The sequence below is a fragment of the Zingiber officinale genome, chromosome 7A, assembly GCF_018446385.1.
Source record: "Zingiber officinale cultivar Zhangliang chromosome 7A, Zo_v1.1, whole genome shotgun sequence".
NCBI classification, from domain to species: domain Eukaryota; kingdom Viridiplantae; phylum Streptophyta; class Magnoliopsida; order Zingiberales; family Zingiberaceae; genus Zingiber; species Zingiber officinale.
This window is the reverse complement of record NC_055998.1, coordinates 7,591,192-7,606,111: the sequence shown is the minus strand read 5'-3', so window position 1 is coordinate 7,606,111 and position 14,920 is coordinate 7,591,192. Positions and strand designations below refer to the sequence as shown.

Sequence of the window (14,920 nt, the reverse complement as noted above, 5' to 3'; positions counted from 1 at the left end):
TACCCGGGATCAAGTCTGAAGACTCTCCCAAAAACATGAATCTATCAGGCTGCCTTACAACCCTCCCACTACGACGAGGCACTGTCTGTGGTTGTGCATCATTTGTGACACGTGTTGCAGTTTCTTGTGGTACTTCATCTTGTATTGTTGGTACTAAGGTAGACGTGTCCTCTCTAAGTTCTTCTAAAACAACTTTGCTACTGGGCTTATGATCCATTATATAGTCTTCTTCTAAAAACTGGGCATTGGTGCTAACAATGACCTTCTGATCTTTAGGACTATAAAATAATCCACCTTTCGTTCCTCTGGGATACCCCACAAACATGCGAACTTCTATACGAGATTCTAACTTATCAGCATCTGATTTCAACACATGTGCTGGACTACCCCAAATCTGAATATGTCTTAGACTGGGTTTTCGTCCATTCCACAATTCTGTGGGAGTAGAAGAAACTGATTTAGAAGGTACTAAGTTCAGAACGTATACTGCTGTTTCCAGAGCATATCACCAAAACGAATTTGGTAATTTTGAATAACTCATCAGCGATCTAATCATCTCCATAAGAGTCCTATTCCTTCGTTCGGCCACACCATTCTGTTGGGGTGTACCAGGTGCGGACAGTTGGGATTGAATCCCGGCCTCTGATAAGTAATTCCTAAACTCTCCTAAGAGGTATTCGCCACCACGATCAGATCGTAGTGTCTTGATACTTTTACCTAGTCATTTCTCCACATCAGCCTTGTACTCTTTGAACTTATCAAAGCACTTGGACTTGCGGCGCATTAGGTAAATGTATCCATATCTTGAATAATCGTCTATGAAAGAGACAAAATATTCAAAACCTCCTCTTTCCTGGACAGACATAGGACCACACAAATCAGAGTGAACCAATTCTAACACTTCTTTGGCTCTATACCCCTTGGCCTTGAAAGGCCTCTTGGTCATTTTACCTTCCAAACAAGATTCACAAGTTGGAAAATTTTCCAACTCTAATGAACCCAAAAGTCCATCGGCTATAAGCCTCTGAATCCTATTTAAGTTAATATGACCAAGCCTTAGATGCCAAAGATATACTTGGTTCATTTCTGAAGGTTCTTTCTCTTATTTGAGTTAGAAGATGAGTTATAAATTTCCATTTTTTACTTTGTGGGAGAAATTGGATTTAAAGTATACAAATTGCCAACTAATGCACCAGAACAGATAATCACTTTATTTCTTTTAATAATTACATCGTTACTAAAGGAAACTGAATATCCATCTAAAAACAGTTTAGAAACTGAAATTAAATTCTAAGTACATAAAGACAATTTCTTAAAACCAAATTTTTATTTCTACTAAAAGATAAGTAGACGTCTCCCACTACAACAGCTGCCACCTTAGTAGCATTGCCCATGTAGACGGTAATCTCTCCTTCAGATAGTCGTCGGGTTTCTTGGAACCCCTGCAAGGAATTGCAGACATGATCAGTGACTCCCGTATCTACACACCAGGTGCTGGTAGATAACACCGCTAAACATGTTTCAACAACTAGAGCATGAGATATATCTTTGTTGTTCTGATTCCTACGAGGACAGTCCGCCTTCCAATGCCCTGACTGCTTGCAGATGAAGCACTTGCCCTTCGGCTTCTTCATTCCAGCTTTAGGTCCTGTACTCTGAGATTTATTCACTTTCTTTGCTGAACCAATTTGTTTCTTCTTCTTCTTTCCTTTCGGCTTAGAAGTAGAACCATTTTCAACATAGTGAATATAAGAGTTGTGACGAAACAATCCTTCTACTGCCTGAAGTTCTGTCAGTAGTTCCGCCAATGAATATACCCTTTTGTTCATATTGTAATTCAGGCGGAATTACTCAAAACTTCTAGGTAGTGTTTGGAGGATCATATCGATCTGGGTTTCCCCATCAATTTCTCCTCCAAGGATCTGTATTTCGTTCAGATAAGCCATCATCTTTAGGATATGATCCCTCACAGGAGTACCCTCTTGCATGATGGCTGTCATTATCTTTCTCATGGCTTCTTGTCTAGAAGCCCGATCCTGATGACCAAAGAGTTCCTTGAGATTGTTCATAATATCATAAGCTGTTGGTAAATCTTGATGCTGATGTTGCAATACATTTGACATTGAAGCCAAAATGTAACACCGCGCCATCTCATATGCTTTTACCCATTTTCTATGATATTCAATCTCCTCTTGGGTAGATTCACCAGTGGGTGCATCAGGACAAAGCTCAGTCAGTACAAACTTATAGCTTTCAGCAGTAAGAACAATGCCCAGGTTCCTTTTCCAATCTATGTAGTTAGGACCAGTAAGTCTATTCTGTTGTAGTATGATAGACAGTGGGTTGAAAGTCATCCTAAGAATCACAAATAACTTTTGGTCAGAACTCTAAATTTAGAATAATATTGATTCCTCAAATAATACTATTTTAAATTAACCAACACCTCAAACCACCGTGAATTTTGTATGCCACGATAGTGTGGACGTATACAAATTCAACATTTGTAAAAGGAGGGTTTTAACCCATTAATTTTATTATCTTGTCAACCTAACTTTTTGACAAATAAAATTAATAGTTGGTATCCATTGGTCACACAAATAATAGCAGTGACTCCGATGGGGAGGATACTATTAGTTGTGCTTAAGTGTAAACCATTACTTGACACTAAGTCCATTAATAAGATTGTGCCCCTTCCGATGGGGAAGATCACACACTCTTAATTAACTTCCTATAGTCATCCCAAATGGAAGTTTGTTCTAGTGATCCACAAACAAACTCATCCGATATGGAGGAAGACACTCAGAGCCAACGCGCAAGCTTGTTTGCATCACTTACAAACCAGTAATGGAGACCATGGGATTTATTTAAAATCCCTCTCCCACTTAGTTATTTATAAACGAGGAATTTTAACTATGCTAACCTACTGGTCATGTATACTAACATGCACACACAGCACAATATAAAAGCAATAAATAGAAAATCTAATTTTCAACTATTATGGCTTTTATCTATGGTTGTCCTCCATGTGTTGTCATCCCAAGCTGCCGCCATATTTGGCCACCGCCACCGGGTCTAGCTGTCGCATCCATCTTGCTCCTTGTTCTGCTGTGCCTCTGGTCCTCAAAAGGTTCCACGCTTTGCAAGATTCGATCCGCGACATAAATATAATTTTACAATTTTGATCCTAAATTTCATAAAAGGAATGTACATGTATCTAGATCAAAAATAAAATCCTAATAAAACTAAATACAGCTCCTGCTGTATTTTATAATACAATCATGCACACACATATAAATGCCCTTGACATGTCCAAGGGTCCAATCACACACATAAAACTATAAGCCATAATAGTTGGATCCTGCATCCACAAAGTTAGCACATCCTACTATTATCCTGTCTAAATTATGTATGACATGTGCATAATTAAACTAATACCAAATACACAGAGGCAAAACCCTAGCTCTGATACCAATTGTTGGTTGCTACTCGGAAAACCTAGAGGTTCCATTGTACAAAAATTTTGTACAAAGGTCTGAACCTTTTCCTAGCTACCATGTGTTCGTTTAAATTAAATTTTGGATCGCCTGCGGAACTTAACACGTTTGATCCAAAACTTAATTTATTTGTTCCTTTTGGTTTTGACTTGGATCTCCTGCGGAACTTAACACGTTCGACCCAAATCACCTTAAGTTATTAATTCCATTAAATATTAATTTCCATAATTGGTTCCCAGTACTGACGTGGCGAAGCACATGGCCTTCTTGGATATGGGAGCAACCACCACCGACTAGACAAAACCTTTTATAGAAAGCTAATATTTAATTTTCTAAAATAACTTTAGGTTAACCGAAAAGAACAATCAAATCACAAGGAAAATAAATAAACATAAGAACACTACATCGAAAATAAATTCGAAATACTATAATCGTAAGCCTCTTGTATTTGGTATTATTTCCAAAAATAACTAGTATGATGTGGAAAGGAAAATTACTAGTTATACCTTCTAGAAAGACCTCTTGATCTTCTACCGTAATCCTCTTCTAACCTCGTACGTTGTGTAGGCAACGAGCTTCCGAGATGAGAAACCACCAATACACCTTCTTCTCCTCCTAGCTAGGTTCGGCCAAAACAAGAGCTTTACCAAGGATGAAGAAAACCACCAACCAAGCTCCAAGGGATGCAAGCTTTCTCTCCTTCTTCTTCTTCTTCTCCAAGTAGTATCCGACCACCACAAAAGCACCAAGCCAAGAAAGAGGTTTCGGCCACCACAAAGAGGAAGAGAGGAAGAAGATGACCGGCCACACCAAAGAATAAGAGAGGGAGAAAAATAATAGAGGTGTTAACCCATGAAGGCACCCCCACCCCTTCTTTTATATTCCTTGGCTTTGGCAAATTAGGAAATTTAATTACAATAAAGTTTCCTTAATTTTCCTTGACATGAATTAATTGAGAAAAAAATAAAATAAAATTTCCCAATTAAACTTATAATGGTCGGCCACATCATAGAGAGACAAATTAGACAAGTTTCAATCAACAAATTAAAACTTCCTAATTTGTTTACGGAAATTTTAAAAATAAAATTTCTCTTCAAAAATCCCTTCATGGTTGATAAAAAGAAATTTCTATAATTTTAATTTTTAACATGTGAATAATTTTCAAAAAGAAAATAAAATATCTTTCCAATCTACAAATAAGGAAAGAGATCTAATCTCTTTTTTTAATCTTTTGTAGATCCTTTTAAGAGAGATATTTTAATTTTAATTATCTTTAATAAATTATATCTTCCACATAATAAAAAATTTAAATTTAAATTCTTTTTAATTTCATTATGGCCGACCCCCTCTAGCTTGGGTTCAAGCTAGGGCCGGCCACCCATAAACCAAGCTTAGGCCGACCCTAGCTTGATTCCCAAGCTAGCTTGGCCGGCCCCTTTTAGGTGGGTATAGAAGGTGGGTATAGTACTCTATAAATAAGAGGCTACGATAGGGACCGAGAGGAGGAATTGGTTTTGGTCTCCCGATAAAATTAAGCATCCCGTGTTCGCCCCGAACACAACTTAATTTTATCAATAATAATTCATTCCACTAGAGAACTATTATTGAACTACCGCACCAATCTCAATTTACATTTTTTGGGCTCCTTCTTATTATGAGTGTGTTAGTCTCCCTGTGTTTAAGATATCGAATGTCCACTAATTAAGTGAGTTACTGACAACTCATTTAATTAATATCTTAGTCCAAGAGTAGTACCACTCAACCTTATCATCATGTCGGACTAAGTCCACCTGCAGGGTTTATCATGACAATCCTTATGAGCTCCTCTTGGGGACATTATCAACCTAGTATCTATAGGACACAGTTTCCTTCTATAATCAACAATACACACTGTAAGTGATATTATTTCCCAACTTATCGGGCTTATTGATTCATCGAACTAAATCTCACCCATTGATAAATTAAAGAAATAAATATCAAATATATGTGCTTGTTATTATATTAGGATTAAGAGCACACACTTCCATAATAACTGAGGTCTTTGTTCCTTTACAAAGTCAGTATAAAAGAAACGACCTCAAATGGTCCTACTCAATACACTCTGAGTGTACTAGTGTAATTATATAGTCAAGATAAACTAATACCTAATTACACTACGACCTTCTAATGGTTTGTTCCTTTCCATTTTGGTCGTGAGCTACTGTTTATAATTTATAAGGTACTGATAACATCATCTTCTGCATGTGACACCACATACTATGTTATCTATAATATAAATTAATTGAACAACTACAAACAAATGTAGATAAATTGACCAAATGTGATTCTTTATTCAACATAAATGTTTACAAAAGCTTAGGCTTTCAGTATACACTCCAACAGTTTGATCCCTGTGTCTGAGTGTGCAAGAGCTTAGGAGCACAGGAAGTCGAGCGGAAGACGCAGCTAGCGAGAAGGACGACACGGGAAGGGAGCCGACGAGCTCGGTGCGTCCGAAGTACGAGAGAGCTATGGAAGAGTACTCCGGTGGGCATGAAGAGCGTGTGCGGCGTTCGAGGGACGTTAAGCCGAGATGGAAGGCTGCTCGAGGAGAAGGCCAGGAATTGGGTTCGGGTGAGCCCTATTCCGGTTGGCCACAATCACCCAAAAGATCGGAGCGTTGGAAGTCAAAGCAAGCTGGAAATGAAGCCAAGAGGATGAGCTGCCAGCTTGAACGCGCCTTCAGCCAGGTTAGAGGCGCCTTCAACCCAGTCAAAACAGCCGTTGAGCTACGGATAGAACCTTATCCGTTGACTTTGGTTAGAGGCGCCTTAAACCTTGTTGGAGGCGCCTTGGACCCTCGGGATATAACTTCCAGGAGCTATATAAAGGCCCCTGGACCTAGGAAATTATAATTGAATTCTGTATTCGATTTCCTAGCAACTTGTGAGCTCTTTAAGTGTGTAAAAGACTTCTCCGCCTTCAGAGAAGGAGATCTTGATTGCGCTTTTCATCGCCTTGGATTAACAACCGTCTCGGTTGTAACCAAGTCAATTCCTGGTATTTTCTGATTCCTTTCTGCTTTTAATTTTATTATAGTTGCTAGTTATTTTGTTAAAAACGTTGAGGAGGGTATATTTATTTTTGTTTGTAGCAATTCACCCCTCTCTTGCCGGCCTCCGCTGCTCCTACAATTTTGACATGTGTCAAGGGTTGGAAGAGGGGTAATTTAAAGTGATAAGAGATTTTGACATGTGTCAAGGGTTGGAAGGGGGGTAATTTAAAGGGATGAGAGATTTTGACATATATCAAGGGTTAAAAGGGGTTAATTTAAAGGGAGGGGAGGTTTTGACATATGTCAAGCGTTGAATAGGGGTAATTTAAAAGGAGAGGTGTTTTGATAGGTGTCAATGATTGAAGGATGGGTAATTTAAATAGGGTGAGAGATTCTGACATGTGTTATGTGTCAAGTGTTGGAGGGATGGATGATTTAAAGGGAGAGAATGACCTGACATATGCCAAGAGTTGGATGGGGGTAATTTAAGTGTCGAATTAGGAAGATAATTTAAAGGAAGAGAGAGATTCTGACATATGTTAAAAATTATATAAAATAAAAAAGTATTAGAGGGAGGGATGAATTAAAGGGAGAGAAGGTTCTGACATATATCAAAGAGTTAGATGAGATAATTTAAATATCGAATTAGGAAGATAATTTAAAGAAAGAGAGTAATTCTAACACATGTTAAAAATTATATAAAATAAAAAAATAAAAAAATTTGATAAAAAAATAATAAACAAAATTAATTAAAATTTTAAAAATAATAAACAAAATTAATTAAAAAATAAAGCTAAATAAAAATTAAATAAAATTTAAAAATATATAAATATTAATGAAAAAATAATAAACAAAATTAATTAAAAAATAATACTAAATAAAAATTAAATTAAATAAAAAAAAAGAAAAAAAATAGAAACATCGTTTCAATGGGAGGGGAGGGGGGGGGTGTCAGAGGGAAAGCAATTTGGCTCCCATGATATATTTATCTATATTTTATCATAAAATTGATCATACTAAATTGTTTAAAGTGAGTAATATCATTCCTCTTGTGGTAAAAAGTGATTCGCTTACCTCAAGTGCCCCTGTCAATTTATTCCTAGGCCAATATAAAGAAGATAAATCACGAATGACTACTAGTCATTAGTACATATGACAAGACATGAAAGGAGGCATACTTAAACATGTCAAATTTTAATCCTAAGATCTCATATAGCAATATCTCATATCTTAACCATCACACTAACCCGAGAAGACGAGTAATATGACCACCGCACCACTCCAAAGGGACGAGTAATATCATCCCTCTTGCTCCTAGGAGAGAGTAACTAAAAACAAAAAATTACATAAATAGATTAAATGTGCCTACTTGCTTATTTATTTTTAATTAAAATTGAGTATCCAACATAACTTCACTCCAACTAATCTTGAAACGATCCAATCCCATATAAATCGAAAAGTAGATCCAATCCCATATAAATCGAAAAGTTCTTACAAGGATGATAATCCATCTGGACCCATAAAATTTTTTATTGACCTTCAAAATATCAACCTCATAAAAATTTTCTATCGACCACCAAGATAAATTAGAAAGCGCATACGATAGCTAACCCAAAAATTCATCATCCTTTGATTGCACCCCTCATTTTTTAAAACAATTCCTATAAATACACCGTAACCAGGTTCAAATCGAGGATGCTGACAAAAAAAAACACTTACAACAGATAATCCATTAATTTATCAATTTATCGTTCTTACATTAATCATCCATTAAAAAAAATTATCAAGTTGAGAATCGATCGAATGTCTGACAAAGAGAAGGTGTGCTGCAGCGGCTGCCCATTGAAGCCAGATCAAGGTACGTTTTCAACATCGCAATTAAAATCTTATTACACGCAAGTAAAGAGAAACTTATCACACGCAAATAAACCTCTTGCCATTAAAATCCACAAAAGAAAATTGCAAACATCCCAGTCATTTATCTGCCTAACAATGCAACACGGTCTTTTTGGATCGCTTGAGAAAGGTTGAGGTCAAAAAGCTCACACCGGATCGGCATCTCCATCTCATAGAAAGGGTTCTTCAGAACATAATCTGTGTACAACTCATAGATCACTTTCAACAAAGCTTCCATGTGCAGCGTGCCAGGCTCACAAACAACGAAGAACTTTGTTCCTGTGATTCATTTTTTTCGGTAAATCGATTAGACAAATACATTCTCAAACAAATGAAGGAACGCTATATCACAGGAAACCTTGTGTCTTGTAAATATGTCAGTCCATGATTTTGCATATTAACAAGAAATCAATGATACTCAGAAGGCGCCAGCATTTGCAGCTTGCTCCGAAAAAACAAGCTTAATGAACTGACTACCCTTTTAATTGAGGTCCACGACAACTTGCTGACCTGACTACATTTTATTAAAAAGTACCCTTGGGCGCAGATGCCACAATAATTAAAAAAAAGAACGATGGAATGAAAAAAATCAAATCAAAGAACTTGCACAAGATCTTTTATATAAATCTGCATCTTGCATGTACTCTTTTATTGGTGTTCATATTTTTAACCATTTTTCCTGTACTGTATAACTAACGTAATATGGTATCAATGTCAGTCAGGAAGAAATCAATCTTGACTCAGATAAACTTGAGTCAATTTCACGACTATGTGAATTTGGAAAACTTATCACGGGAAATACAAAGACATTAAGAGTTAGATCTATTCTTACCAATAACAGTATTTGTAATGCTCAAATTAATGACTATTTAGTTGTAACTCTAATTGAGCAGGACAACTACTGCAATAATGCATGAGCCCAACTATATAGTTTGGCTACATGGATTTTATCTACCATTGAACTCTGTAGAAAATATAATTGCTTAGATCCAAATCTTTTTATTAAGTTTAATTACATTACATATTCTTAGATCTTGATCTATCCTCACCACTTGAACTTAACCAATTCCATCATCCAACTATAGAATAAATTCATGAACAAGTTAGTATCCTCTTGATATATTTGTTCTCTTTTTAAGGTCTCCTGAAGTTGCACCTAGTTACTCCTTAAAAGTAGTATTTTTGAGTAAGCAAAGAGTACAGGAAAATTATTTCAAGTAGTTAGGAAATATCTACACACAGATATACTGAATAGAGAAAGTGAAATAATTATGATTTGTTGTATGAGAAAAGGCAGGGCAAGACCTAAGAAAATCTTGCTGTGATCTACACAGAAAGATTTACAAGCACTAAGTTTGATCCACTATTTTGTCCATAGATCAACAAAAGGAAAAGAATATATCCATGTAACAATCATTTAGTTAGGGCATTATAAAATGTTGATGTAGTTTCTAAAGACAAATGTCAAAGAAACACAAATTTTTTGTTTCTGTGGTGATCACTATTAGATAAGAAATTGAATCATTTATGAAGTGTATCTAAGACAATCATCTGTCAATTCAAGGTACCTAAGATATTCATCAATCTGTTCAGAGATAAAACTAACTAGATGTTTCTCTTTGATATTTCCTCGACACAAGATGATAAAATGACTCAAGATGCCATCATCATTATCTCAAACGAACAAGTTCAGGAATTTTGTTGAGCACGTTTTCTGATCTTGTTTTTTTTCCTGCAGTTTTACTCGGTAACCAACATTATCCTGGTGTAAAATTATCTTACAGAACCCTAATATTAGGAGGCTCATTATCCTGGTGTAAAATTATCTTACAGAACCCTAATATTAGGAGGCTTTGCCCTTCAGTGTTTTGAAAAAGATAAATAACATTTCCGTATAAACAAACATATAGATCCAATAGAAAAGGTATCTACACCAATTCTAATTTCTAGCACACATATAGTTATTCCAAAAAGATATCACATATTACATAAGCAGTAGCAAATGGTTCACAGAACGAACTAAAAAATGCAACAAGAAAGGGGCAATAAACTGCAATTAGGAATATTTAGAAGGTAAATTTGACGGCTCTGACGAGCGTTAGTACCAGTGAGGGACTGAAAGCAGTGTAGATCGAAGGTATCGGCTTGCAGAAGCTCAATGCCGGAGCAACCGGTGGTGGGCGACAGTTGCTGCGAGATGGCGTGCATCGAGTGCCACAAGCTCGCCAGCCGCAAGCTATCGTTCGTGTCCATCCGCCCCGCCGATCCGTAATCCTATCGGAAGAAACGGACAAACAGCGAGTTCAATAATCAACAAGAATGAACATACGAGTTAAATCAAAAAGAAGGGCGGATCCTGATGGATCTAGGGCTCCCACCCACCGACCTTATAGAAGATGAGACCGCCGGATTTGTTGATTATGAAGAGGCTATAGATCGCCGCCATGGAAATAGTACCGGAATACTAACGAGGCGAAGAAGATGGCCGGCGTCGGTGGTGATGAATCGGCAGTGGAGAGATCGTCCCGGACACGAGAACGGCAAGGGTCTGTAAACGGGTTTGCATCTGATCGGAACGACCTAATCAGGACTCCAGTTTACTGGACCAGTCCCCTTCGATTTGGTTTTACACAGATCATGCCCAATAATCAAAATTTATTTATTTTCAACTGGAGATATATTTTTTAATTTAACTTTTATAACTTATAGAAGATAAAATGTAATATTTTTTATTAGATTAAAAAAAATGTGGTGTCTGAGACACTCTGTCTTGTGCTATAATATGGTCGGGTACGACCCAATAGGTCCCGCAGGAACTTCCAATCAAAAGCCAGGTACCTGATTTGACTTAATATTTGTGAATGTGTAAATCTTCTAGGAAGTCTGCTATAAGTATCGTTCCTCTCCTCTTCCTCCCTCTCTTTCGTTGTTAGGGTTTGTGCGGCTGCTCCAGTGCTGTTGCGATGGCGATCTCCTTTACAGATCTTCACACAGAAACTGGTCTCAAAACCCTCGAGGAATTCCTCTCAGGGAAAAACTATGTCTCCGGGTCAATTCCCGATCACTTTTTCAGTTTTATAATACTTTTTTTTTTCTTTCCCTTTGGTACTTATAATAATAAACGCGCTCTGTTAGTAGATAAAGAAACGAAAAAGAATTTATTTTTTCTTTGTTGATTTTAATTCAGTGATCAAATTAGCAAGGATGACGTTAAAGTGTTTTCTGCCGTCGCAAAGCCTGGAGAGGGGTTTCCCAACGTCAGCCGCTGGTATGCGAGCGTTTCTGGAGTTCTTGCGCCGAGGTTTGTTGGAACGGAGCGATTGTGAACTTAATTTTGTGAATTGCTGACTTGATCTTCTACATTTTCCTCCTTTTCGTTTTCGTTCTGCTATTAATTTGGAGGTCCGAATATATATATTCAATTTGCGAGTTTTGGTTTGTCAAATTTTGTCTGCATGTGTTCTTTAGACTTGCGTTCTCCAATATTTGCTTATTATAGTTCAATTTGTTTAAATTTTCTATGAGGTAACGTACTTTTTTAGTTCATATGAGTTTTAATTAACCCTTTTTCATTTTTAAAGTCTCTTGGTCTACGCTAGTCGCTGCACCCTTATACCGTTCTTTGTTAAACAATTCTGGAGTTGTGTTTTAGGAGATTAGATCTACAGCATGTGTCCTTTAGGCCTCAGCCAGTAACTTGTCTCATTGATCATTTCAGGATGCTATAAAATAGTTAAGCTGTATTTACTATATTGATCTCCTGAATTTCCTTATGCTTGCACAATTGTGTTTATTTTTTTATAATTACTTCAGAATGATTTATATATTTAACTTACACGTTGTCATTTAGAATACGATTGAAAATGATGAAGCTTGTTTATGAGTTTGATTGGAGAATTGAGTTCCATAAAGAGACTGCTATAGATTTGAGGAATTTTTTTGCATGAGTAGCTGTTGTAATTGAGTTGTTGTCGATAGTGTAGACAAGCACATTAAGATCTAAATCAGACAATTTTATAACCGTCATCATGGCTGTATAGGACCCTTCTAATAGATGAATTTGATGAAGGTGGCAGCCATAGTCTCTAACTGATCTTGATTTCTTGTCTTATTTTCATCTTAACCACTTGTTAGCAGTGTGCTAATGACCAATTCTTTCCAGATTTCCTGGTGAAGCTTATGGAGTTAAAATTGGAAGTCAGGCTGCAGTCTCAGCTGCTGTACCTTCTGCGGAAGTCTCAAAGGTATGCTATTTCTAATCCTGTCTTAGAACTTGGCAATCAACATAGATCATTATTAAATTTAACTATTCCAACCATTTACCTGCGGTAATACTACCAATTAATTTAACAAAACAACCCAGCTTGCTGTTGGCCCTTTTTTCAATCTGATCAAAAGGACCTGGTCCAAGCTAAATTTAGATACCATGCTTTCCTGGTTTGTTTACTATGGTATACACATCAAATTAACTGTTCATTGATGTCAGTCTTTGTAGTGCCAGCATATCTTCACCAGTGGTTTGTCCTCTTTAAAAGTAATTTTGTGATACAAGTGCATTGGAAATGATACAAAGGCATTTTTATGGCAGTAGCTCTTTGTCATGTATGGATTTTAGTGATCATCTAACGACACAATTGTTACATACTCTTTCATTTTTTTTCTTCTTTATCTATTCGTGCCATGCTAACTTAGGAAATGGTTCCCTGTTCAACTTTTACTGTGAGTTTTGAAAATGCTCTTTTCCCGATCTATAAAATGTAAGGTGCAACATTATTTGGAGAAAATCTCAAAGAAATTAATAAATTCTTTTATCTTATATGTTTGTTATGATATTATGACTTGTTAGACCTTTTGCTACCTCTATTTTGTCTATTGTTTCATTTCTTTTCCACAAATCCTCTTCAATGTCCATCTAGTACAAGTAAATAGTATTTTTGTTTGATCAATTTTCTCCATCGGTGGCCTTCAGAACTGACTATCCCTGTACATTAGTAAAAGTTACAGTGAGAGAATTTTGTAGGAGCATTGTCTCTTGTTCTTTGGAAGTGAACTTTTTTTTCCCATAACTAATAAGCATGATGTGTCTCCCCATTGAGAATTTATATGTGAAAATCTTGATGGGTTCATGTTCAAGTCCTTGTCTTGTCTCACCTTCATGAATATGATTGTGTTCTAGTATTAATGTATTTTCCACATTTCAGGAGGCTGCAGATGCTGATGATGATGATCTAGATCTCTTTGGTGATGAGACAGAGGAAGACAAGAAGGCAGCAGAGGAGCGTGAGGCGGCTGTTAAAGCCTCTTCCAAGAAGAAAGAAAGTAAGCCTTTTCTTTACATTTCTTATTCTGTTCCAATTAATTTTATGTTTCTTATTGAATGTTCACTGAAATCACAAGATACGTTGCTTCCTTTTTCAGGTGGAAAGTCATCTGTTCTTTTGGATGTCAAACCGTGGGATGATGAGACTGACATGAAGAAGTTGGAGGAAGCTGTTCGAAGCGTAGAGATGCCAGGCCTCTTATGGGGAGCATGTAAGCATCATTGTTGTCTATTTTATTTTATTTTATTTAGGTGGCTTACCCTTATCATTGTTGTATGTTTGGATGTTATTTTTTTGGTGGTTAAAATCCTCATCTAAAACTATCTTTTTCCTTGGTATTAATCCTTGTTCATTTCTCTTTCTTGCAGCTAAGCTTGTTGCTGTGGGTTATGGTATTAAGAAGCTGCAGATCATGATGACTATTGTAGATGATCTTGTTTCCGTTGACAATCTCATTGAAGATTATCTCACTGAAGAGCCACGCAATGAGTACATCCAAAGTTGTGATATCGTTGCCTTCAACAAGATTTAATAGCAGTTTGCTCGCGTAGAACTCGAATCTAGAACTTCATGTTTTATATTTGAGGTATTTAATGTATCGTCATTTATAAGATTTTACCCGCCTTCAACAACATTTAATTTAGTTTCCCTCTCATCTAAGCGACCGAAGAGGATGGGATTTGAGTCCTGCTTTCCATTATGTTTGAGGTATTTAATGTAGGCTCGTTTAAGTTACATGAATTTATAGAATTTTTTTTTAGTAATATGCTGGATCTGTAATTCTTCTGTTCCACATCTTTAATCTGCTGCTCAGCCTAGTAGTTTTTCATCGAAATGTAAATTGTCGGATTTATTTATATTCTTTTCCATTATTTTTTTTCAAGTAGATCGAATTGGATAAGGTGATCGTAGTGACGTGTGTGTATATATATTTATATATATATATATATATTTTATCCACTGCTGTTTCTAAACCATGCAACACGGACATTTACGTAGCATTGAAATTTATTTTTATGCCGTGTATGATTGTCACAAATTTTTAAATCATTGTATAACATTTATTAGCTATTATTCATTATGTCAGTTTAATTCATGAATGATATTCTTAATATTTATGTATATGTTTAGAAATTATGTACATCTATTTATTTAATTATCAAAATATAAAAAGT

The 14,920-nt window shown here is 36.2% G+C and overlaps 2 protein-coding genes across 2 annotated transcripts; one reads left to right on the top strand and one right to left on the bottom strand.

The window, feature by feature from the left end:
• Positions 1–8,243: 8,243 nt before the first annotated feature.
• On the bottom strand, positions 8,244–11,045 carry LOC122000878 (trafficking protein particle complex subunit 4-like). The gene is made up of 3 exons (XM_042555367.1): positions 10,811–11,045; positions 10,530–10,698; positions 8,244–8,703 (listed from the first exon to the last, which is right to left on the bottom strand). Exons 1-3 carry the CDS (start codon positions 10,868–10,870, stop codon positions 8,507–8,509), a joined length of 426 nt encoding a protein of 141 aa, XP_042411301.1. The 5' UTR covers positions 10,871–11,045; the 3' UTR covers positions 8,244–8,506.
• Positions 11,046–11,310: 265 nt separating this feature from the next.
• Positions 11,311–14,538, top strand: LOC122000877 (elongation factor 1-beta-like). Its single transcript, XM_042555366.1, has 6 exons — positions 11,311–11,473; positions 11,612–11,725; positions 12,587–12,668; positions 13,626–13,743; positions 13,843–13,956; positions 14,114–14,538. The coding sequence occupies exons 1-6, from the start codon at positions 11,388–11,390 to the stop codon at positions 14,275–14,277; spliced, it is 678 nt and encodes a 225-aa protein (XP_042411300.1). The 5' UTR covers positions 11,311–11,387; the 3' UTR covers positions 14,278–14,538.
• Positions 14,539–14,920: the final 382 nt, after the last annotated feature.

Bases quoted from the DNA above. Each gene is read 5' to 3' on its own strand.
- LOC122000877 (XM_042555366.1), top strand. From the start codon at position 11,388: ATGGCGATCTCCTTTACAGATCTTCACACAGAAACTGGTCTCAAAACC. The intron at 13,744-13,842 runs GTAAGCCTTTTC...TTCCTTTTTCAG, and splicing joins CTCTTCCAAGAAGAAAGAAA to GTGGAAAGTCATCTGTTCTT. The intron at 13,957-14,113 runs GTAAGCATCATT...TCTTTCTTGCAG, and splicing joins AGGCCTCTTATGGGGAGCAT to CTAAGCTTGTTGCTGTGGGT.
- LOC122000878 (XM_042555367.1), bottom strand. From the start codon at position 10,870: ATGGCGGCGATCTATAGCCTCTTCATAATCAACAAATCCGGCGGTCTC. The intron at 10,699-10,810 runs GTCGGTGGGTGG...TTCTTCCGATAG, and splicing joins GCGGTCTCATCTTCTATAAG to GATTACGGATCGGCGGGGCG. The intron at 8,704-10,529 runs GTACTAACGCTC...AATGAATCACAG, and splicing joins CTGCTTTCAGTCCCTCACTG to GAACAAAGTTCTTCGTTGTT.